Source organism: Echeneis naucrates, chromosome 6 (genome assembly GCF_900963305.1).
Source record: "Echeneis naucrates chromosome 6, fEcheNa1.1, whole genome shotgun sequence".
NCBI classification, from domain to species: domain Eukaryota; kingdom Metazoa; phylum Chordata; class Actinopteri; order Carangiformes; family Echeneidae; genus Echeneis; species Echeneis naucrates.
In genome coordinates, this window is record NC_042516.1 from 17,271,255 (window position 1) to 17,297,248 (window position 25,994).

General features: G+C 38.6%; 1 protein-coding gene across 1 annotated transcript in view; it reads left to right on the top strand.

The window, feature by feature from the left end:
• The window catches only part of LOC115044660 (carcinoembryonic antigen-related cell adhesion molecule 5-like), a 50,358-nt gene that overhangs the window by 540 nt on the left and 23,824 nt on the right, over positions 1-25,994 (top strand). Inside the window, exons 2-7 of the mRNA XM_029503807.1 lie at positions 31-63; positions 347-596; positions 1,032-1,310; positions 1,410-1,676; positions 15,634-15,912; positions 16,230-16,496. Of these exons, the coding sequence (XP_029359667.1) occupies positions 31-63; positions 347-596; positions 1,032-1,310; positions 1,410-1,676; positions 15,634-15,912; positions 16,230-16,496 (1,375 nt within the window). The remainder of the gene's footprint in view (positions 1-30; positions 64-346; positions 597-1,031; positions 1,311-1,409; positions 1,677-15,633; positions 15,913-16,229; positions 16,497-25,994) is intronic.

Genomic DNA, 25,994 nt, shown 5'->3' on the forward strand with positions numbered 1-25,994 from the left:
AGCCACACAGTGTTGTTATTTTGCCTCCAGGTGCAGTTCGATGAGGTCATCAATCGCACACTGGTAAAAGTGTCGGGACCCCACAAACGATTCCAGCGTGATTGGCAAAACCCAAAACCCAGGAATTGTGTTATCAGGTTTTCATTATCGGAGGAAACACCGAGATCGAGTCTCCCTGATATTACATAATTATGCTAATATTATCAGACATCCCTACTCAGCACTCTGCAATGGGCACATTTCTTATTTGTATCAATGACGCAATAAGTGTAAAGTTTTTAGTTTTCTTTTCAGTTACTGTGCATGTATATATATTTATCTATAACCTGTGTCTGCTCCATCACAGATCACATGGATCTATGTGCTGAAGGATGGAAAGGAAGAAAACATTGCTATATTTGTCCCTGGCCTTCTGCCCAGCTACCCTGACTCTACTTTGCAGGGCAGAGTCAGCTTCTTACCAAGCCCCCCAAACATCACCAGGCCTTCCATCCAGATTAGGGATCTTAGAATGACTGATGAGGGAAACTACATCTGCCAATTCGCTACTTTCCCAGGTGGCAACCAGCAAAACACCACCTCTTTGTCCATCCTGGGTGAGTCACTTTCATAATCCACATAGTGAGTTGATCCAATTTTTAAAGGTGACATGAACCATCAACATCAACATCTAACTGAGGAGCCCTGATAGTTCAATGAATGTCTCTGAGACACAGTGTGGACACTTTAGGATGGACAGCATAAATCAGTTCCACTTACATAAATCTCCAGTCATATGATTGTTGTGTGCAAGTGATAAAATAAAAGTATATTCTGTTCAGATTATTGTTATTAAAAAATTTTTTTTTCAAATGATGATGGTGAAATAATTTAAAATCAATTCTTGTTTTGTTGCTGCTTTAGGCGCCTTGATAATATTTTTTCATTTGGTTTGTGAAATTATGAAACAAACAAACTTTAGACGTTCAGGTCTGCCTCTTAATTTCATGAAGGCAACTTCAGTATAAAACCGTTGTGTTTTACAACCACAGAGCCAGTTGGCAGAGTAATACTAACTGCCAGCAGCAGAGACTTGGTGGAGTTCAGCTCAGTCCGTCTGTCCTGCTCCGTCTCCTCTGGATCCTCCGTCTCTTTCTTCTGGCTGAACGGCAGCTCGGAGGTTACAGCCAGTGACAGAGTTCAGCTCACTGATGGAAACGCCAATCTCACTATAGTCAATGTGACCCGCTATGACCGGGGTCCATATAAGTGTGATGCGTTTAATGCCGTCAGTAATGGCAGCAGTGATCTGTTGCTTCTCTCCATCAGCTGTGAGTTACTGACCTGCATGCTCCATCTTTACTCTGACAACATCTGCATGTTATAGAGAAATATGTTTGTTTTGTTTCTTTGTTTTAACCAACTTTCAGTTGGCCCAGAAAATACCCTTTTAACAAAATCTCCATCACAAGAAAACTATTTGGAGGGGTCAAACATCAGACTTTCCTGCTCAGCTGTCTCCAACCCTGCTGCCCTGTTTTACTGGTTACTGAATGGATCCCTGCTGTCTGATACTGGACCAGAGTTCAGACTGATAAATGTTCAGATGAATCAGAGTGGGAACTACAGTTGTCAGGCCTTTAACAACCAAACTATGATAAATCAAACATCTCAACCATCATTCATCTCTGTTCTAAGTAAGTTTGAGGAGAAAGATTGAGACGTGGAATGTGTTCGCTTGCGTTTAAAATACATCTGCCATTTTTCTTGCACAGAAATAACTTCTTGGATGGACTTCTTGGAGATCTTGGAATAAAATAGGAAATAAAATGTTTGGTCATACTTTCTAATGCAGGCAAAGTCATACAAGTTTTGTTTAAACTGCAATTTCACAGTTATCGTTCAAGACAGACCAAAATCAATCATCCCAATGGTGGACCATATCACTCCTTATACGTGAGGTCATTGGATAAGTAACCTGATTGACCGACTGCTCATCTGAATGTTAACTTGCCTTTTTTCAATCTGTGTTCACAAACTGATGTTGAAGTCAGTCTGTGTTGTGTATTTCCTCTCATGTTAATCATATGGCTGGAGTTTATGTTGTTTAAACTATAAATGTTAGACTAGTGGCTGAGTACAGACAAATACCTTACACATTAGTTTGCAAAAAGGAACTGTTGTTATTTCTCTCAACTATAAATTTATTTCCTCGATCAGTTTACAGAAAACCATCTTTGCACCGGTCTTTGTATTTCTCTGACAAAATCTTTGTTTTGTCCAACAGAAAATATAACAGATTACGCTGTCACAGCTTCAACAAAGCAGCCAGTTGAGGGAAACTCTGTCAACCTAACCTGTGATGCTGTTGGCTCCATCTTTATTAGAAAGTGGAAGAAGAACGGCGCAGATCTGGCCCTCACTGACAACATGAAGCTTCATGACGAAGGCAGAGTTCTGTGTTTTCAGCCTCTGAATAAAACAGACAATGGAACATATTCCTGTATGATCAGCAACCCTCTGAGCAGTGTTGAAGCTGAATACATCATGATTGTTAACTGTAAGTAACATGATGCAGTCTGCATTTACTGTTGGGAGCACTAAATTAACCTAAAGTACTGAGTGCACCTGTTAAAATAACATTGTTTATGCCGCTGTGGCCCTCTGTCACTCTCTCTCTTTCAGATGGACCAGAAAATGTTCAAATCACAGGTCCAAGTCAAATAACTTTGAATGAGACCTTAACATTAACCTGTTCTGCTGATTCCACACCATCTGCCACTTACATCTGGAAACTGAATGAGACAGAGACACTCAGCGTTTCTGCTGTGTTCAAGAAAAACATCACTGATTTTTCTGACAGTGGACGGTACATCTGTGAAGCAACGAACAACATAACCAGGAGAACAGTTACTGCAGCACATTATTTGACTGTCACACTGTCGTCACAAGGTACTTCAATGTTGATCGCAGATATTTCTGATATTTTTCCTTGAAAGCTCAGAGTAACTGGCTTCTTGAAGGGTTTTCAAGGTCTTTTCTTCCAACAACATAAGGCACTCTTAGTTAAACACCAGTAGGGTTTTTGATGAAGCAACATGTTGCATGCAAATTCCTCTAAACCGAAATATTCACCAGCCAAAGTAAATACTGAAGGTACTGAATTTGAATATGAAATCCCAAACGTTTATTTATTCATGTGTCATATATTTATTATTTTCACGTGTCTGTTTATACAATGTGTAATATGGTGTAAAACTCACATTGCATCCCCTGTTTTATTTAGACCTCGTCGGAGGATCACTTGTTTGTTCAAGTGGTTGCATCGCTGGATCAGTGATTGCTGGTTGTGTCGTGATCGCAGTTTTGGTTCTTGTGTTTGTTTTCTGTAAAAAAAAGTAAGTAAAAAAATGTATGTATGTTAAAAGGGATTATTTGTATTCTTTAAACAGAACAGGTGAGGTTCTATTTGGAAATGAACGGTATTATGGATGAATGAAAATAGTGTTTTCCTCAATTCTATTCATTTATTTTCAAAATTTTTTATCAGGTATTAAAATGAGGTGGACTTATTTTTTCCCCACGTTATTTTACATTTATGATTAACATGATCAGCATGGCAGATTTAATCTCATGATAGACACCTGACAAAAACTTTGACAAAACTGTTATTATTGTGTGACAGTGATGGCCATTTACCTTTTAACAGAAAACAGCAGAAAAAATCTTCTAATGGAGACGACCAGCCCAGAACAGGTAAGTTTACAAAATTATTGGCACACATTGTAGATGATCGTTGTCTGTATGTGTGTATATTTATTGAGTATTATTTACTCATGAATGTCTTCAATACTATTTTTTCTTCACGTGTTGAAGCAGATGGAGGAATGAACAACGCAGCATTCTCAGGAAGTCAGGTAAAACTCATCAGTGGGTTTACATGCACTCTCTGAGTAACCTGGTTACTTAGGTTACACAGATAATCACAAAACATTTCCATGCCTTACTTTGTACCTCCATTATTCTCACTTATTGTTCCAACAAGCCTGTTCAGACAAACTGCATTACAGCTGTGATTACATACATGTCTGCATTTGAATATATGAGGATCGTATGTGGAGTAGAGGAATAAAGCAGTATACCATCAGTCTATATTAAAGATCCAAGGTTAGAATTACATCCTTTTTCTTTGTTGGGTGTTGGGAGCATAGAGTAAAAAAAAAAAAACTAAACTCCTGCAGTTTGTCTCAATAAAAACAGGAGTAATGGTGGGCAAAGTGGTGCATTACATCCAATAATGATACTGTTGGATTGTGTGTGATCAGGTTTCTTTAGGTTGATTCAAAAGCTCCCGTCCTCCATCTGTGACACTCTATCTGATGTCACAGATGACAGAAACAGATTGTGTTTACCACTAACTTTCAACATCAGACTTTGAACCAGGAAGTAGGTTTTCAACTTGTGCAGTGGGATGGAAATGTGTGAACCCTCCTGTTATGTTCAACTCTCAGGAACAGCAAAAATGTTGCGGGTCATGTTCAGCCATCCAGAAGTAGTTTTAAAAATGTTTTTTCTCCATAAACATTATCTTTAGCTCAATTAATATTAATTGAATCAATATTTAGTATAATAATTAATTTATTATAATTTATCATAATTCATTTTTTCCGTTTTTGGACGGAAACAATTAATTAACAATTTTTAATATTTATTTTTACATGTAACTCGAGTTTTGCAAGTTACTCAACAAGCTCAAAGGATAGGAAAGCATACAAAACTGTACTCTCCCTCTCTCTGTGTGGCAGAATGCCACCACATGTTTTGTGCAAATACATTTTTTGCACCTGAAGCATGTGGTGCTAATCTTGCTGTCTTCTTTGGACAGCAGACTTGCAGGTCTGACACCTCTTCCTCTTTTTACTCCCAGCAGCATCTTTATTACTATTATTTATCAAAATGTTTTAGCTCTCATAGCCTTCATTCTCCCTGCCAGTCAAATTGACCCAAACAGTATGTGTGTAATACAAACATGCAGGGGGGGTTGCAAACACATTAAAATAGTAATTTCCATTTACATGTCCATTACACTAATTAAACCCAGGAGAAAAGGTTTCATGCTCCAAAAATTATTTGAAATATTTTTCCTGAATTTTCAAACTCTGAAACGGGTCAATTTGACCTGCAACATAACAGGAGGGTTAAAGTCACACACTTCACCACTCCAGATTTAGTGTTTCACATTTTATCCCTTGTGTTGTCACTTTTAAGGAAAGTTAGATTTTACCAATTTATTAGTCTTTACTCCCTTTCTAGGATCGGGTCTATGAAAACCTCAGCTGTTACCAGAACAGCGGGACAGTCCAGGTGGGGTTAGACGATTATTCTACAGATTACGCCGAGATCAATGAGAATAACAGGCCTCCTGCAGAATCTGCCCCTCCTACCTATGATGCACACATACCGAGGATGACATGAAGTGCTGCTCAGGCTGATGATAATGGCACCAACATTTATGCTCAGGGCCCCGACAACTGATCACGTTGGCCAGGATGGACCAGCCTGTTGTGTTGGATGAGGCCAGAGGCAGCTAATATTTTCTGTCTAAACTTCCATCTCACTTCCTAATGGATGACGGATGTGGACTAGAGTTTACTCAAGTCAAACCACTTCAGCTGTAGTTAATAATCAACCACCTCTGATGGATATCAACATGGCTAAGATCAGACAGAACAATGACACCCCATTGTTGGTGCTCGCTTGCATTTCTAATTTCCTTTTTTCAGTATTGTATTGTTTTGTACAGTCAAACATCGGTTCTGTTTGTGTGTTTGTGATTTTTTTTTTTTTTTTTTCAGTTGATTCAGCTTTTACGTTGAGCAAAATGTCTTACACTGGTTTCAGAAGATTTAACTCCATATGTATACTGAATTGTTTTTGTTTTTTTTATTTAATTCATTTGAAGTAACTTGAAGGAGAGTCCATGAAACTTAAGACCATGATATTCTCTTTTATATCTGCTCAAAGCAATAAAGAAGTTGAGTCTTAAAGTTTGTCAAGCAGGCTTGAGGAAACAATGTCATAATGCAGGACAAGTTTTCTGTAAATATAAATGTATTAAGAAGAAAGATTCAGTTCAGAAAGTCCTCTACACTCAGCCAGACTCCACAATGACCTTATCAGATAAGTGCCTCATTGTTTTGACTAGTGATGCAGTAATCAAGCAGAGATAAATTCTATCCACAAAGATCATGGTTTATCTGGTGCTGTGCTGAATCAGGTTGCTCACAGTATTTCTGCATTCATACAGTTTGGACTGTCTGCCTCCACCGTCAGAAATGTACTGCAGAAATGGAAAGCTACAGGAAGAGTCCTTGTGAAGATTTGGTAGGCCGAAAAAAAAAAAATAAATAAATACAGGAAAGGCCCAGGCAAAGGATGGTGAGAATGGTCACAGACAAGCCACAGACCACATCCAGAGAACTACAAGAACATTTGGCTGCTGATGGTGTAGTTGTTCACTGCTCCACAATCCAGCGTACTTTGAACCAGGAAATGCTCATTGGAGGGGTGATGTGCAAAAAATCTTTCCTGACTATTCATCACAAGAAGAGTCGCATGAGGTCTGCAAAAGCACATCTTGACAAGCCAGAAGCATTTTTGGGAAAAAAAAAACTGTGGTCAGATGAGACTAAGATAGTGTTATTTGGTCAGAACAAGAGGAGGTATGCACAGTGGAAAAAAAACACTGAATTCCATGAGAAGAACTTATTTCCTACTGTGAAATTTGGTGCAGGGTCCAGCATGTTGTGGGGCCGTGTGGAGAGCACAGGTACTTGGAACCTTGTTCAAGTTGAGCGCCACATGAATTCCTCTCAGTATCAGCAGATTCTTGACAAGAATGTTCAAGAATCGGTCACAAAGTCGAAGCTACGCCGGGGTTGGATTTTTCAGCAGGACAATGATCCTAAGCACAGTTCAAAATCCACAGAGGAATTTATGCAGAATTTATGCATTCTGGAAAGGCCATCCCAGTCCCCAGAACTCAGCATCATTGAAATGTATGGATTTCTACGCACGGACGCCAAGAAACCTGACTGACCTGGAGGTGTTTTGTATGGAGAAATACCACCTGCCAGACTTCAAAAGCTCAGCAAGTGACAAACTGATGCAGTGATTTTCCTTAGGGGTGCCCAAACTTTTGCGTGCATATATGGTATTTTCCAGACAATAAGTCACTCCGGAGTATAAGTCGCACTCGCCAAAAAATGCATAATGAAGAAGAAAAAAACATGTAAGTCATACCGGACTATAAGTCGCTTTTTAGGGGGAAATGTATTTTATAAAATCAGGGACCAAGAACAGACATTTCATCTTGAAAGGCAAGTTATAGTAATAACAATAAAATAGAGAACAGGCTGAATAGGTGTCTGATATGTTAACATAACAAAGTAACAGTTATTCAGCTAATTATTAGCATATTATTACATATATTAGCATAATATTAGCATAAACAACATAAAATAACAAGTTGACCAAACTCACTCCAAATCACTAAATCCATTGAATTCTTCATCCTCTGTCACGACTGAGCAACTCTGCCAACTCCGGAAGTAGACGGCGCATCACTTCCTCTTCTGTGTGGCTGTCGTCAGACTCAGCATCAGTTCCAGTTAGAATTATTCCGGCCTTTCTGAATCCCAACAGGATGGTTTCGGTTGTCTATGCTTTGTCGATCCATCAAAAGTTGTATGGCGTATCCTCCCGGTTGTCGTGAAGCTGTGTTCTCCATCCACTGCTCCCACAGGTGACGCAAGACTGCCTTCAAGCTCCAGTTCACCGAGATGTCAAGTGGCTGGAGTTTTAATATATAAGTCACAGGACCACTCAAACCATGGAAAAGAGCGCAACTTATAGTCCGAAAAATACATCTCTATATATATATATATATATATATATATAAATATATAAAACACATTAGAATAGTACGTGTATGTTTGTTATTTAGCAAAAATGTTTTGAAGCAATCTTCTGGTGTATTTAATGTTGCACAACAATGTAATCAGGGATCCACAGTAATGGTATCACATGAGACTGAACTGGTGATTTGACTAGTTTACCTTTTGAGGGTTGATATTAATTAAAGTGCAATAAAGTAGAACTACATTGTGAGACATGTCTGTCTCTAAAATACTTTAAAGCATGTGTGTGCAAAAAGATGTGAGAAAATACATGTTTTAATTTCAGATTGAAATCTTTTTTTACTTGGCCAAGTCAAACAAGTTGCTTTCACTGTTGAGTATGTGACAATGAAATACAGAGGAAGCTTTACATTATGCAAAGTAACATCCGTTTCCAGTAATGGCACACTTTCTGAGCCACGACAATAAATCCAAAGGTCATTGTGAGTAAATAAGTCCATATTGTAATAAAATGCAATATAAGTACTGTACTAAAAGTACAGATTTAATTCATAAATGCCACATATTATTGACAACACTACTCCAACTTTCAATGTGTTATTCAGAGTAAGTGATTACTGTGTTCAACGTTTTCTCCCAAGAAGCATATTAGAGGTTTCAGCCCATCAACTTTTACTCCTTGTCTCATAAAGTCTTTCAGTGAGGAAGCTGCACCTTGTTGAACACAGTCACTATTTACTGACTTGTCATTGAGTACAACGGTCAGAAAAGAAATGATTCATCTATCACAAATAAAAATAAACCTTCAGCGCCATAAAAGCTCATCATTACTGAGAGAAATGTTGTTACAGTAGGAAAGTTAACTATGCATACAAACATCAGCCCTGACAGCAGATAATATCAGCTGAGATCAGACTACAGAACAAGAAGCAGAAAGGAGGCACCATAATGGTTGGATAAGATTCAAGAAAGAGCCAGTTTGCTTTATTGAAAATAAATTTGAATAAATTCTCCTGAAGAGTTGTTTCATTTCAGCAGTTGTCTCTACTTGTCTTGTTGCTACTTTTCATGATTTGAAACAGTAAAACTAACTTAATCTTTCTACTACAATTTCATGTTTCCTGTCATTCTTAAGGGAAATTAAATTTCATGCACTGAAGATTAAACCTGTTTTGCAATTCAAAACTGCTGTGTCAAAACAAGATTATGTTGTAAAATTTGATTGTGACAGAATAACATCCTGCTGGTCAGAGGAATTCGTTAGTGTGAGTGTCTGGCAGAAGTACTGTCTGAGTACCAGAATAACATAAACAAACATTAAATATGGCAGGCTGAACTCATGACAACATAGTTATCACGTGACGTCACGTCATTGTGGGAACGCCCCCTGGAGGGCAAAATATTCTATTTTCTCTGCCTGCCAGCCCCCTACTTTTTTTTTTTACTTTAGTTTTGGTTTAACTTTTACCAAAATGTCAGATAGTTGCTGCACAAATGGACGAGGAGACAAACCTGGGCTGCACTTTTACAGATTCCCATCTGAAAACGAAAACCCAGAAAGGAGGACATTGTGCCTTAAGATGTGCCTCCGTCCCCGAGGAGGACAAAGAAAGGCAGCCATGGAAGTACACACGTCTTTGCAGCGAACATTACAAAGGTAAGGTTTGTTCACAGCTGCTAGCAAAGCGGAGAGTAAGACACCTACATGTGAACACACTTCCCCCAAACCTGCCATCCAGGAGCAGTGGCCTAAAGAACCAATCCCTCTTTCTCCACAGAAACCCAAACTGTCAGCTGTGAGCCATTTAAACTGGAGGAATGGTTGAGCTGACATTTGGGGATAGATTTATGTTTTAACAGACATTATCAACCAAAATATTCATGAACTGTCACTACTGCCCTAAATGCTGACTGAAGAAGTGAACTGACTCTAACGACCCATATCAACCTTAGCTAACGCTAGCACTCACCTTTGCTTTGACAATGAAGAATTTCTTGTCCTTCAGCTCCCAAACGGCAGCATCACTGACCCATCCAGATTAAAAATCCTTTCAGCTGTCCGTACTTTTGTCATCTCTCATCCTGTTGGCAGTGTGAGAGGAGGGAATGTCCACAAGATAAATGGAAACATCGCTGTTTTTAACGGCTGAAATATGGCGGCCGTTGCCCAAAACTTGCAGTTTAATCTTATATCGTGTGTTTTCTTCTTTAGACAGATCTAAATATTCGTGACTTGAAACCGTTTGTAAATTAACAGGTTTGCGTTGTTGTTCTCTGGCGTTTCCAGCGTTAGCCGCCATCTTGGAGCCGGTTTTTTACCCGCCAATGTCAGCGCCAGTCACGTGACTGAAAACTATGACGACACAGCACTATTCAGCGACACCTCAGGCAGTTCCTGGTGTGACGTTGCCATGGAGATTAACAACATGTCCGCCTTTAAAATGAGACATTCACTCTTCTTACTGTACACACTGACTTAAAGTAAATACAATGTATTCACAGCCACACAACTGATGAAAACAAACAACAACAACAAATCCCTCTTCATCCGACAACAAAAAAGAAATAATACAAACCAGAATTAAAGGACCAATAAACCAGCTCTACAGTGAACAGTGGACTTCTTCACCTGTCAGAATCTGTACTTTCTTTGTGGTGACTCACTCCGGTCGTTGATATCCAGTGAAAACCAGTCAGCTGGGAGTCGCTATCATCACATTTTTATTATAAATCAGATGAATTAACAACCATGTTATCTTCATTTGTTATGACTTAATCAATTCAATGTAAACTGAAACATTTCAGCTATGAAATAAAAACACAAACCTAAACACAGTTCTGTCATGTTTCACTTTATTGATTTAATCACAGTGGCTGGAAGAAAAGTAGTTAATGCTGCTTATCAGCACACACATTATAATATAAAGTTTAAATAAAGTTCTGATAGTTATAAGTTCAAAAGAAAGTACGTTCTGTTTTCCTCTTTGTGTTTCAGGCAGAAGAACCAACATCTACCAGCAGAACAAATGTCAGTTTAGCATCAAGAGAAAAAAAATCATCCTTAAGTTGTAAATTAGATCTTTAGAATGAAAAGAACTAATAGACTTTACTGTATATGTAATCCATCTTTTACTTTATTTCATTTTAATTTTATTTAACTTTGCCCAATATATATTTATTGCTGTTTTGCATAAGATGTGTTTATATGTTTTTTGTTTTCTTGTTTCAAAATCAAACAGTGACTAGTACTAAGCTGAGGTTAGGTTTACTTAATTACTGGATGATTGTTGGTCTGTCAGGTCCATCAGAACAGATCAGGAAAAGGAGATAATTGAAATGAAAGTAATTACAATGACTCTCAAGAAACATTATTGTCATTAATAATTAAAAGCTAATATTTTGATGTATCTAGGTGAAAAAAAACCAAAAACATTTTAGTCAAATTAAAATCACTTACAATAGACTTGAATTCTACATTTAGCAGTTTCAAAGCTGAAATGATTGCTGACGGTGCAGAGAAACTCTCCAGTGTCTGTTCTGTTGACAGGGCTGACAGACAATACTCTGTTTCCATCATGAAAGCTGAATCTGTCTCCAGAAACCAGCGGTTGGCCGTCTTTCATCCACACTCTGGTGGATGTGGAGCTGTCATCGTCACAGGTTAATTTCACAGAGCTTTTATCTTCTATTAAATTCTCTGTGTGGCAGGATAAAGTGGGTCTCGATACCTTGGCTGAAATAAGAGAAAAGCATAATAATGATACCTTGCTCGTGGTTTGTGCTCATGCAGACAATAAAACACAATTCAGTATGTACAATATGCAGATTTGAAATTCTCACTCCAGAAATAGGTGGCGCGCTTCAAATTTGATCAGTGAAATCCTAAAAAGGAACCCTAACACTAACAGGGAGTCAGTGGAGGGAACCAAACTCTGGACTTATATCATGATGTCTGTAAAAACCAGCAAGAAGCCCAGCTGCTGTGTTTTGAACTAGTTGGAGGCAGGACGGTTCAGCCATTGTGTGCAGCCGTCAGGTAGGCACCGTTGTTTTAGTTGGCTTGGTTTGGACTTTCTTACAAATTAGAAATGCTGTTTAACATTCAGAAGACTTAAAAAAAGAAAAATATCAACCTTTTTCATCTTCAGGTGAGAGATGATGATGGTTGATGATGCTGACACATCCACAGAACGCAGAATTAAAGTATTTTACTGACAATAATTGTGTTATTAAATGTCATGTCATCTTTTCACCTCAGTAAATGTTCAGTGATTCATTTATGCTTTTGTTAACAAGTAAAATATAATTTTAGTTCGATCAATGTCACATTTCCTTTCATCAAATTCTGTGCACAAGCTGATTTCCACCACAAGAGGGAAGCCTCCTGCAGATCCTGACCATGGACCTGAGTGGGTGTAGTCTCAGTGGGCTGTGACTGTTTGCACTGAGGTCAGTCTCAGTCAGATGGGGGAGTTTTTCTCACGTGCACGTCTCAGGAAGGTTGATCAATGGACATGTTTCTTTTATTTTACATTTTCTCTGCGGCTTTAACAGGTAGGAATTTCTCTGTGTTCATTTTCCCTTCTAGTCAAAATACTTATTGTGTTCTTTAAGAAAATTCACATTATCCGACACGTTTATCTAATAGATTTTAAGACTGCCCAAACTAAATTCAAAAGACAGAGTTGTTCACATACTGTTTGCTGTACATCTCACCAATTGAAATTAGAACCAATTTAACAGCAACATGTCAGCTGTTCTGTAGTTATTCTGACAGCTACAGCTCAGCTTTACTCAGCAGGTTTGTTCCTGTTTCCAAAAAAACAAACAATCTGATAGAAGCAGCAAATGTAAATGTAAATATCAGATCTTCAGATCTATGAGAGTACATATTTCCACAGTTAATGTTTGTGATTCAAGTACTTTATACTCACACACTTTGATACATAAACTCTAAACAGCGATACATTAGTTGGTGGCTAATATGAAGAAGTTATCATTACCCTCTCTGCTTTGGCCCCTCTTTGAGTTCGTAAATAAAGAAACAACAGACATTAATACTTATTTTCTTCTTCTAGGAGTGAAAGGTCAAGAAGTAGAGGTGACACCAGAGATATTTTCATATCACGGTCAGATGGTGAACCTAAGCTGTACCTTCACTGATAGCACTGGGACTGATGTCTTACAGGTCAAATCCACACAGACATGACATTTTTGTTGACTGTGACTGTTTTTAAATAAATCTTTCAACCTATCCATATTTAATAAAACCACTAAAATACATTGTTTCAATATCATCTCAATGAGTCTCATCACCTCAATAAGTGGAAAGTTGTTTTTTTTTTTTTCAGTTACTGTGTGTGTGTGTGTGTGTGTGTGTGTATAACCTGTGTCTGCTCCATCACAGATCTCATGGCTCTATGTGCCGAAGGCTGGAACAGAAATAAACATTGCTATATTTTCCCCTGGCCGTCTGCCCAGCTACCCTGACTCACCTTTGCAGGGCAGAGTCAGCTTCTTACCAAGCCCCCCAAACATCACCAGTCCTTCCATCCAGATTAGGGATCTTAGAATGACTGATGAGGGAAACTACATCTGCCAATTCAATACTTTCCCAGAAGGCACCAGGCAAAACACCACCTCTTTGTTCATCCTGGGTAAGTCACTTTCATAATCCACAAAATGAGTTGATCCAATTTTTAAAGGTGACATGAACCATCACCATCAACATCTAACTGAGGAGCCCTGATAGTTCAATGAATGTCTCTGAGACACAGTGTGGACACTTTAGGATGGACAGCATAAATCAGTTCCACTTCCATAAATCTCCAGTCATATGATTGTTGTGTGCAAGTGATAAAATAAAAGTATATTCTGTTCACATTATTGTTATTCAAACAAAACTTTTCAAATAATGATGGTGAAATAATTTAAATTTAATGTTGTTTTGTTGCTGCTTTCGAGGTCAAACAAACTTGAGACATTCAGGTTGAGGTGAAATTCATTCTTGGTCACTGTCTGGATGTTATTTTTAAATGTCTGTCTCTTAATTTCATGAAGGCAACTTCAGTATAAAACCGTTGTGTTTTACAACCACAGAGAAAGTTGGCAGAGTAATACTAACTGCCAGCAGCAGAGACTTGGTGGAGTTCAGCTCAGTCCGTCTCCTCTGGATCCTCCCTCTTTCTTTTTGGCTGAAAGGCAGCTCTGAGGTTACAGCCAGAGACAGAGTTCAGATCTGTTACTGGCTGTATCTCACTATAGTCAGTGTGACCTGCTATGACCGGGGTCCATATGAGTGTGATGTGTTTAATGCCATCAGTCGTGACACCAGTGATCCATTGCTTCTCTCATTTAGGTGTCTGGCCTTGAATATTTTCAGTCATGGCACCAGTGATCAAATAAAACTCTCCATCAGCTGGAGTCACTAATCTACATGTCCTCACTCTTTATTCTGTATTAAAAAAGCATCCAACTTCAAAGCTAAAACTTTGATCTGAGGAGTTGATGGTTTAATGAGATTGCACAATGAGCTAACCTGAATAACCTTTAACTTTTTCTTGGTTCCTTTTTTGTAGCCGCACACTGTAGACACTAAACTGACCTCATCACCATCACAGAAATACTATTTGGTAGAGTCAGACACCAGTCTGCTATCTGCCGTCCAGTTTCAGTGGGTTTAGAAACCTGCTCTCTGATGAAGGACCAGAGTCAGAGTGGGAACTCCAGCTGTCAGGCCTTTAACAACAAATATATGATAAATCAAACACCCCCCAGTTGTCTCTTTTCTGGGTAATCTGGGTATTATAGTATTGATATGGACACATGTATGTCTATTTTACTATCATCTGTAAATAAATCATAGCAACAATTAAATAATATGCTTAATAAGGAAAATACTATAAATTGTCTACAATCGATATATCTGAATTAGCAGTAGATTATATAATTATTTGAATGTTGAAGAGCGTAGAACAAACGATGAATCCACAGAGTTAATACCTTTCACTGTGAACCTTTTCAGCGTCTGTTGGCTCACATTATTTTTTCCAGATCAAAGTTTTATTGTTTTACTGCATCAATACTTGCAGATTTCAGGAGGCACTTTAGTTAATCTGGACTCTATATCAGCAGTTGGTGTCTTTTAACTGGCTGCAGATTCAATTTAGAAGAATAAACGTTCCTCCGTTCTCTGGAATAAACATGGAACAGAACCACTATGACTGAAAACATACACACCTGATTTAGTTTTGATTGAAGGTACATTCAAAAGATGATCTGAGGGATTTAATTGGGTTGTAGCTATTAAGGAGGTCATAAAGGTGTTGAGGATCCATTTCATACAACGCTTTTTGAACTATTTGATTTCCATTCTCTGTTTAACTGGGAGCCAATGGAGATTTTTTTCAGTACTGGTGTGATGTGTCCAGTATGGCTGGGATATAGGTTGTTACCTGATATTTCATTACTCAGTCCACTGAATCTGTCAACATGACTAAACCTTTTTACATGATGACAGAAAAATAATTTAGACAGAACGGATTATCATTACTGTCACTTCATTTGGCTTTTACATGATGCGGATTATTGCTGTGCTCTCTTCTGGCAGATTAAAATTAGACCTCAGACATGACTGTTCACCGTGGTTTGGTTTAGATGGTTTCATTCTTTGTCACTGTGGTGATATTTCATGATGCCAACTTCAGTATAAAACCGTTGTGTTTTACAACCACAGAGCCAGTTGGCAGAGTAATACTAACTGCCAGCAGCAGAGACTTGGTGGAGTTCAGCTCAGTCCGTCTGTCCTGCTCCGTCTCCTCTGGATCCTCCGTCTCTTTCCTCTGGCTGAACAGCAGCTCGGAGGTTACAGCCAGTGACAGAGTTCAGCTCACTGATGGAAACGCCAATCTCACTATAGTCAGTGTGACCCGCTATGACCGGGGTCCATATAAGTGTGATGCGTTTAATGCCGTCAGTAATGGCAGCAGTGATCCGTTGCTTCTCTCCATCAGCTGTGAGTTACTGACCTGCATGCTCCATCTTTACTCTGACAACATCTGCATGTTATAGAGAAATATGTTTTCAACTTCATTCACAAAACCTCCATAAACAACATATTGCTAATTTAATTGTCTGTTTGATTTAGAAACTGCTGTTCTACTGCTTTGTACAGAGGTTTGACTTTGTCTGGTGACTAAATTTATAAAAATCTAATCAAAGACCTCACTATGAGTCTGGATGCATGCCATATTCCTTCTATTTCCATGCAACTGACAATACATCACAGTGAATCTTCTGTCATTTTGTTTCTTTGTTTTAACCAACTGTCAGTTGGCCCAGAAAATACCCTTTTAACAAAATCTCCATCACAAGAAAACTATTTGGAGGGGTCAAACATCACACTTTCCTGCTCAGCTGTCTCCAACCCTGCTGCCCTGTTTTACTGGTTACTGAATGGATCCCTGCTGTCTGATACTGGACCAGAGTTCAGACTGATAAATGTTCAGATGAGTCAGAGTGGGGACTACAGTTGTCAGGCCTTTAACAACCAAACTATGATAATTCAAACATCTCAACCATCATTCATCTCTGTTCTAAGTAAGTTTGAGGAGAAAGATTCAGACGTGGAATGTGTTCTCTTGTGTTTAAAATACATCTGCCATCTTTGAATAAAATCAGAAATAAAATGTTTAGCTCAGACGGTCTATTTTGGGCAACGTCATAACTTTTTTGTTTAAAGTGTGTATTGGGGCTGTTTTTACAGTCGGCACTGTTTCCATTTGGCAGAAAATCTTCAAATTAGAAATCAGCTTATATTGACAAATGCTGCAACTCTGTGAGATTGTTATTGATTAGAAAACAACATTTTCCTCTGTCTTATTCAGCGGTCAATATGAATGTTAACTTGCCTTTTATCCATCTGTGTTCACAAGCTGATGTTGAAGTCAGTCTGTGTTGTGTATTTCCTCTCATGTTAATCATATGGCTGGAGTTTATGTTGTTTAAACTATAAATGTTAGAATAGTGGCTGAGTACAGACAAATACCTTACACATTAGTTTGCAAATAGGAACTGTTGTTATTTCTCTCAACTATAAATTTATTTCCTCGGTCAGTTTACAGAAAACCATCTTTGCACCGGTCTTTGTATTTCTCTGACTCTTTGTTTTGTCTAACAGAAAATATAACAGATTACGCTGTCACATCTTCAACAAAGCAGCCAGTTGAGGGAAACTCTGTCAACCTAACCTGTGATGCTGCTGGCTCCATCTTTATTAGAAAGTGGAAGAAGAACGGCGCAGATCTGGCCTTCACTGACAACATGAAGCTTCATGACGAAGGCAGAGTTCTGTGTTTTCAGCCTCTGAATAAAACAGACAATGGAACATATTCCTGTATGATCAGCAACCCACTGAGCAGTGTTGAAGCCGAATACATCATGATTGTTAACTGTAAGTAACATGATGCAGTCTGCATTTACTGTTGGGAGCACTAAATTAACCCAAAGTACTGAGTGCACTGGTTAAAATAACATTGTTTATGCCGCTTTGGCCCTCTGTCACTCTCTCTCTTTCAGATGGACCAGAAAATGTTCAAATCACAGGTCCAAGTCAAATAACTTTGAATGAGACCTTAACATTAACCTGTTCTGCTGATTCCACACCATCTGCCACTTACATCTGGAAACTGAATGAGACAGAGACACTCAGCGTTTCTGCTGTGTTGAAGAAAAACATCACTGATTTTTCTGACAGTGGACGGTACATCTGTGAAGCAACGAACAACATAACCAGGAGAACAGTTACTGCAGCACATTATTTGACTGTCACACTGTCGTCACAAGGTACTTCAATGTTGATCGCAGATATTTCTGATATTTTTCCTTGAAAGCTCAGAGTAACTGGCTTCTTGAAGGGTTTTCAAGGTCTTTGCTTCCAACAACATAAGGCACTCTTAGTTAAACACCAGTAGGGTTTTTGATGAAGCAACATGTTGCATGCAAATTCCTCTAAACCGAAATATTCACCAGCCAAAGTAAATACTGAAGGTACTGATTTTGAATATGAAATCCCAAACGTTTATTTATTCATGTATCATATATTTATTATTTTCACGTGTCTGTTTATATAATGTGTAATATGGTGTAAAACTCACATTGCATCCCCTGTTTTATTTAGACCTCGTCGGAGGATCACTTGTTTGTTCAAGTGGTTGCATCGCTGGATCAGTGATTGCCGGTTGTGTCGTGATCGCAGTTTTGGTTCTTCTGTTTGTTTTCTGTAAAAAAAAAGTAAGTAAAAAAAATTTATGTATGTTAAAAAGGGATTATTTGTATTCTTTAAACAGAACAGGTGAGGTTCTAGTTGGAAATGAACGGTATTATGGATGAATGAAAATAGTGTTTCCCTCAATTCTATTCATTTATTTTCAACATTTTTTATCAGGTATTAAAATGAGGTGGACTTATTTTTTCCCCACGTTATTTTACATTTATGATTAACATGATCAGCATGGCAGATTTAATCTCATGATAGACACCTGACAAAAACTTTGACAAAACTGTTATTATTGTGTGACAGTGATGACCATTTACCTTTTTCAACAGAAAACAGCAGAAAAAATCTTCTAATGGAGACGACCAGCCCAGAACAGGTAAGTTTACAAAATTATTAGCGCACATTGTAGATGATCATTGTCTGTATGTGTGTATATTTATTGAGTATTATTTACTCATGAATGTCTTCAATACAATTTTTTCCTCACGTGTTGAAGCAGATGGAGGAATGAACAACGCAGCATTCTCAGGAAGTCAGGTAAAACTCATCAGTGGGTTTACATGCACTCTCTGAGTAACCTGGTTACTTAGGTTACACAGATAATCACAAAACATTTCCATGCCTTACTTTGTACCTCCATTATTCTCACTTATTGCTCCAACAAGCCTGTTCAGACAAACTGCAAACAGCAAAAATGTTGCGGGTCATGTTTAGCCATCCGGAAGTAGTTTTAAAAATGTTTTTTCTCCATAAACATTATCTTTAGCTCAATTAATATTAATTGAATCAATATTTAGTGTAATCACTGATGTTTCACTCCTTCCAGGTGATGGTTTATTTATCATAATAAGCATAATTTATCATAATTCATAATTCATTCTTTCCTTTTTTGGACAAAAACTAGACATTCAACACATTTGTTTCATTCATATTCTATTTCAACTTTTAACAATTAATTAACAATTTTTAATATTTATTTTTAAATTTTTATTTTTACATGTAACTCGAGTTTTACAAGTTACTCAACAAGCTCAAAGGATAGGAAAGCATACAAAACTGTACTCTCCCTCTCTCTGTGTGACAGAATGCCACCACATGTTTTGTGCAAATACATTTTTTGCACCTGAAGCATGTGGTGCTAATCTTGCTGTCTTCTTTGGACAGCAGACTTGCAGGTCTGACACCTCTTCCTCTTTTTACTCCCAGCAGCAACTTTATTACTATTATTTATCAATATTTCTTAGCTCTCATAGCCTTCATTCTCCCTGCCAGGTCAAATTGACCTAAACAGTATGTGTGTAATACAAACATGCAGGGGGGTTGCAAACACATTAAAATAGTAATTTCCATTTACATGTTCATTACACTAATTAAACCCAGGAGAAAAGGTTTCATGCTCCAAAAATTATTTGAAATATTTTTCCTGAATTTTCAAACGGGTCAATTTGACCTGCAACATAACAGGAGGGTTAAAGTCACACACTTCACCACTCCAGATTTAGTGTTTCACATTTTATCCCTTGTGTTGTCACTTTTAAGGAAAGTTAGATTTTACCAATTTATTATTGTTGAGCCATAGCTCAGTTGAACCAGTGATCCCCTTAGCTCTAAGAAGTAATGATTTTATTAGTTTTTTTTTCAGACAAAATTCTCATAATCAGAGAAAGAATTTATCAGCTCTTGCCTACGTTAGATAAAAATCCCCTTCTGAAGACGGCAACTGCTGAATCAGCTGCGGCGCCTCTTTTACATCTGGAATCATTCTCACCTCTAAATCTCTCAGAGCTAGCTTCTATAGTTTCATCATCCAGACCGTCAACCTGTCTATTAGACCCAGTACCAACTGGCCTCTTTAAAGAGATCTTTTATGTAATTGAGCCGTTCATTCTAGATTTGGTTAATCTGACTTTATTTCTGGGTTATGTACCTCAGGCACTTAAGACTGCGGTCATCAAACCCCAGCTTAAAAAGCCTAATCTTGATCCAGATGTTTTGGCAAACTATAGACCCATATCGAATCTTCCATTTATTTCTAAAATCATTGAGAAAGCTGTAGCAAAACAACTACACGAGCATCTGGATGGGAACAGTTTGTTTGAAGAGTTTCAGTCAGGATTTAGAGCCCATCATAGCACAGAAACAGCGCTGGTTAAAGTCTCCAATGACATTCTAATGGCCTCAGACAATGGATCAGCCTCCATACTTCTCCTTCTAGATCTTAGTGCTGCATTTGACACCATAGATCATAATATTTTACTACAGAGACTGGAACATGAAATTGGAATTAAAGGAACTGCACTAAGGTGGTTCAAATCCTACTTATCAGATAGACATCAGTTTGTTCATGTAAACAACAGCTCCTCCTCATTTACTGTAGTCAGTCATGGAGTCCTGCAGGGTTCGGTACTTGGACCAATCCTCTTTATGCTATCTGCTAACCCTCTAGGCAACATTATCAGGAAATACAGCATCAATTTCCACTGCTACACAGACGATACTCAGCTGTACCTATCAATGAAGCCAAATGAAGTCAGTCAGATAGTCAGACTGCAGGCATGTCTTGAAGACATAAAAGTCTGGATGACTGGAAATTTTTTACTTCTCAACTCTGACAAAACAGAAGTTATTGTACTCGGTCCTAAGCACCTCAGAAAAATACTATCTAATCATCTCATCAGTTTGGACGGCATCACTTTGGCTTCCAGCTCCATTGTAAGAAACCTTGGAGTAATTTTTGACCAGGACATGTCCTTTGTCCCTCACATAAAACAAGTTAGTCGGGCAGCTTTCTTCTACCTGAGAAACATTAGGAAAATCAGAAACAACCTTTCTCAGGATGATGCAGAAAAACTAGTCCATGCATTTGTAACTTCTAGGCTGGACTACTGTAACTCATTACTATCTGGATGTCCAAACAAATCTCTAAAAGGCCTTCAGTTAATTCAGAACGCTGCTGCACGAATATTAACAGGAAATAGGAAAAGAGATCACATCTCTCCCGTGTTAGCTGCTCTTCATTGGCTGCCAGTAAAATATAGAGTAGAATTCAAAATCCTTCTTTTAACATATAAAGCTCTTAATGGCCAAGCTCCATCGTATCTCAGAGAGCTCATAGTTCCTTACTGTCCTAGCAGGCCACTCCACTCTCTAGATGGAGGTTTACTTGTGGTTCCTAGAGTCTCCAAGAGTAAATCTGGAGGCAGATCGTTCAGTTATCAGGCTCCTCTTCTATGGAACCAACTCCCAGCCCCCCAGCGGGGGGCGGACTCTTTAGTAACTTTCAAGACCAGGCTTAAAACTTTCCTGTATGACAGAGCGTACAGTTAAAAAGCCCTCTACTCTTTAGGTATGCTGCTATAGGCCTAGGCTGCTGGGGGAAGGACTGAGCTTCTCTCTGTCTCTCTGTCTCTCCCAGTTCCTCTCCTCTCTCTCCCTGTCCTCATCCTGTCCTGCAGGTGGTGACTCATCTCCATCCCATGTTCCTGCAACACCTGCTGGTCCCATATAGCATGAATTCTGTATTACAGCTCAACTCCATGAACTTCATGCAACAACATGTTCCTGCCTACACCCCCCCCCCCCCCAATGTCTCTCTCTCTCTCTCTACCCAACCCAACCCAACCGGTCGAGGCAGATGCCCGCCCCCCCTGAGCCTGGTTCTGCTCGAGGTTTCTGCCTCTTAAAGGAAGTTTTTCCTTGCCACTGTTGCCAAGTGCTTGCTCATCGGGGGATCTGTTGGGTCTCTTTAAATAAATTTAGAAAGAGTTTGGTCTAGACCTGCTCTATATGTAAAGTGCCTTGATGTAACTTTGTTATGATTTGGCGCTATACAAATAAATCTGATTTGATTTGATTTTGATTGTCTTTATTCCCTTTCCAGGATGGGGTCTATGAAAACCTCAGCTGTTACCAGAACAGCGGGACAGTCCAGGTGGAGTTAGACGATTATTCTACAGAATATTCCGAGATCAATGAGAATAACAGGCCTCCTGCAGAATCTTCCTCTCCTACCTATGATGCACACATACAGAGGATGACATGAAGTGGTGCTCACTCAGGCTGATGATGATGGCACCGACATTAATGCTCAGGGCCCCGACAACTGATCACGTTGGCCAGGATGGACCAGCCAGTCGTGTTGGATGAGGCCAGAGACAGCTAATGTTTTCTGTCTAAACTTCCATCTCACTTCCTAATGGATGACGGATGTGGACTAGAGTTTAGCCAAGTCAAACCACTTCAGCTGTAGTTAATAATCAACCACCTTTGATAGATATCAACATGGCTAAGATCAGACAGAACAATGTCACCCCAGAACAATGATATTCTCTTTTATATCTGCCCAAAGCAATAAAGAAGTTGAGTCTTAAAGTTTGTCAGGCAGGCTTGAGGAAACAATGTCATAATGCAGGACAAGTTTTCTGTAAATATAAATGTATTAAGAAGAAAGATTCAGTTCAGAAAGTCCTCTACACTCAGCCAGACTCCACAATGACCTTATCAGATAAGTGCCTCATTGTTTTGACTAGTGATGCAGTAATCAAGCAGAGATAAATTCTATCCACAAAGATCATGGTTTAGTCTGGTGCTGTGCTGAATCAGGTTGCTCACAGTATTTCTGCATTCATACAGTTTGGACTGTCTGCCTCCACCGTCAGAAATGTACTGCAGAAATGGAAAGCTACAGGAAGAGTCCTTCTGAAGGAGAGATTTGGTAGGCCGAAAAAAAAAAAAAAAATACAGGAAAGGCCCAGGCGAAGGATGGTGAGAATGGTCACAGACAAGCCACAGACCATGTCCAGAGAACTACAGGAACATCTGGCTGCTGATGGTGTAGTTGTTCACTGCTCCACAATCCAGCGTACTTTGAACCAGGAAATGCTCATTGGAGGGGTGATGTGCAAAAAATCTTTCCTGACTATTCATCACAAGAAGAGTCGCATGAGGTCTGCAAAAGCACATCTGGACAAGCCAGAAGCATTTTTGGGGAAAAAAAAAAAAAAACTGTGGTCAGATGAGAATAAGATAGTGTTATTTGGTCAGAACAAGAGGAGGTATGCACAGTGGGGAAAAAAAACACTGAATTCCATGAGAAAAACTTATTTCCTACTGTGAAATTTGGTGGAGGGTCCAGCATGTTATGGGGCTGCGTGGAGAGCACAGGTACTTGGAACCTTGTTCAAGTTGAGCGCCACATGAATTCCTCTCAGTATCAGCAGATTCTTGACAAGAATGTTCAAGAATCGGTCACAAAGTTGAAGCTACGCCGGGGTTGGATTTTTCAGCATGACAATGATCCTAAGCACAGTTCAAAATCCACAGAGGAATTTATGCAGAATTTATGCATTCTGGAAAGGCCATCCCAGTCCCCAGAACTCAGCATCATTGAAATGTATGGATTTCTACGCACGGAAGCCAAGAAACCTGACTGACCTGGAGGTGTTTTGTAAGGAGAAATACCACCTGCCAGACTTCAAAAGCTCAGCAAGTGACAAACTGATGCAGTGATTTTCCTTAGGGGTGCCCAAACTTTTGCATGCATATATGGTATTTTCCAGACAATAAGTCACTCCGGAGTATAAGTCGCACTCGCCAAAAAATGCATAATGAAGAAGAAAAAAACATGTAAGTCATACCGGACTATAAGTCGCTTTTTAGGGGGAAATTTATTTTATAAAATCAGGGACCAAGAACAGACATTTCATCTTGAAAGGCAAGTTATAGTAATAACAATAAAATAGAGAACAGGCTGAATAGGTGTCTGATATGTTAACATAACAAAGTAACAGTTATTCAGCTAATTATAGCATAAACAACATAAAATAACAAGTTGACCAAACTCACTCCAAATCACTAAATCCATTGAATTCTTCATCCTCTGTCACAACTGAGCCAACTCCGGAAGTAGACGGCGCATCACTTCCTCTTCTGTGTGGCTGTCGTCAGACTCAGCATCAGTTCCAGTTAGAATTATTCCGGCCTTTATGAATCCCAACAGGATGGTTTCGGTTGTCTATGCTTTGTCGATCCATCAAAAGTTGCATGGCGTATCCTCCCGGTTGTCGTGAAGCTGTGTTCTCCATCCACTGCTCCCACAGGTGACGCAAGACTGCCTTCAAGCTCCAGTTCACCGAGATGTCAAGTGGCTGGAGTTTTAATATATAAGTCACAGGACCACTCAAACCATGGAAAAGAGCGCAACTTATAGTCCGAAAAATACATCTATATATATATATATATATATATATATATATAGACGTATATATATATAAATATATAAAACACATTAGAATAGTACGTGTATGTTTGTTATTTAGCAAAAATGTTTTGAAGCAATCTTCTGGTGTATTTAATGTTGCACAACAATGTAATCAGGGATCCACAGTAATGGTATCACATGAGACTGAACTGGTGATTTGACTAGTTTACCTTTTGAGGGTTGATGTTAATTAAAGTGCAATAAAGTAGAACTACATTGTGAGACATGTCTGTCTCTAAAATACTTTAAAGCATGTGTGTGCAAAAAGATGTGAGAAAATACATGTTTTAATTTCAGATTGAAATCTTTTTTTACTTGACCAAGTCAAACAAGTTGCTTTCACTGTTGAGTATGTGACAATGAAATACAGAGGAAGCTTTACATTATGCAAAGTAACATCCGTTTCCAGTAATGGCACACTTTCTGAGCCACAGCAATAAATCCAAAGGTCATTGTGAGTAAATAAGTCCATATTGTAATAAAATGCAATATAAGTACTGTACTAAAAGTACAGATGTAATTAATAAATGCCACATATTATTGACAACACTACTCCAACTTTCAATGTGTTATTCAGAGTAAGTGATTACTGTGTTCAACGTTTTCTCCCAAGAAGCATATTAGAGGTTTCAGCCCATCAACTTTTACTCCTTGTCTCAAAGTCTTTCAGTGAGGAAGCTGCACCTTGTAAAACACAGTCACTATTTACTGACTTGTCATTGAGTACAACGGTCAGAAAAGAAATGATTCATCCATCACAAATAAAAATAAACCTTCAGCGCCATAAAAGCTCATCATTACTGAGAGAAATGTTGTTACAGTAGGAAAGTTAACTATGCATACAAACATCAGCCCTGACAGCAGATAATATCAGCTGAGATCAGACTACAGAACAAGAAGCAGAAAGGAGGCACCATAATGGTTGGATAAGATTCAAGAAAGAGCCAGTTTGCTTTATTGAAAATAAATTTGAATAAATTCTCCTGAAGAGTTGTTTCATTTCAGCAGTTGTCTCTACTTGTCTTGTTGCTTCTTTTCATGATTTGAAACAGTAAAACTAATAACTTAATCTTTCTACTACAATTTCATGTTTCCTGTCATTCTTAAGGGAAATAAAATTTCATGCATTGAAGATTAAACCTGTTTTGCAATACAAAACTGCTGTGTCAAAACAAGATTATGTTGTGAAATTTGATTGTGACAGAATAACATCCTGCTGGTCAGAGGAATTCAGTAGTGTGAGTGTCTGGCAGAAGTACTGTCTGAGTACCAGAATAACATAAACAAACATTAAATATGGCAGGCTGAACTCATGACAACATAGTTATCACGTGACGTCACGTCATTGTGGGAACGCCCCCTGGAGGGCAAAATATTCTATTTTCTCTGCCTGCCAGCCACCTACTTTTTTTTTTACTTTAGTTTTGGTTTAACTTTTACCAAAATGTCAGATAGTTGCTGCACAAATGGACGAGGAGTCAAGCCTGGGCTGCACTTTTACAGATTCCCATCTGAAAACGAAAACCCAGAAAGGAGGACATTGTGCCTTAAGATGTGCCTC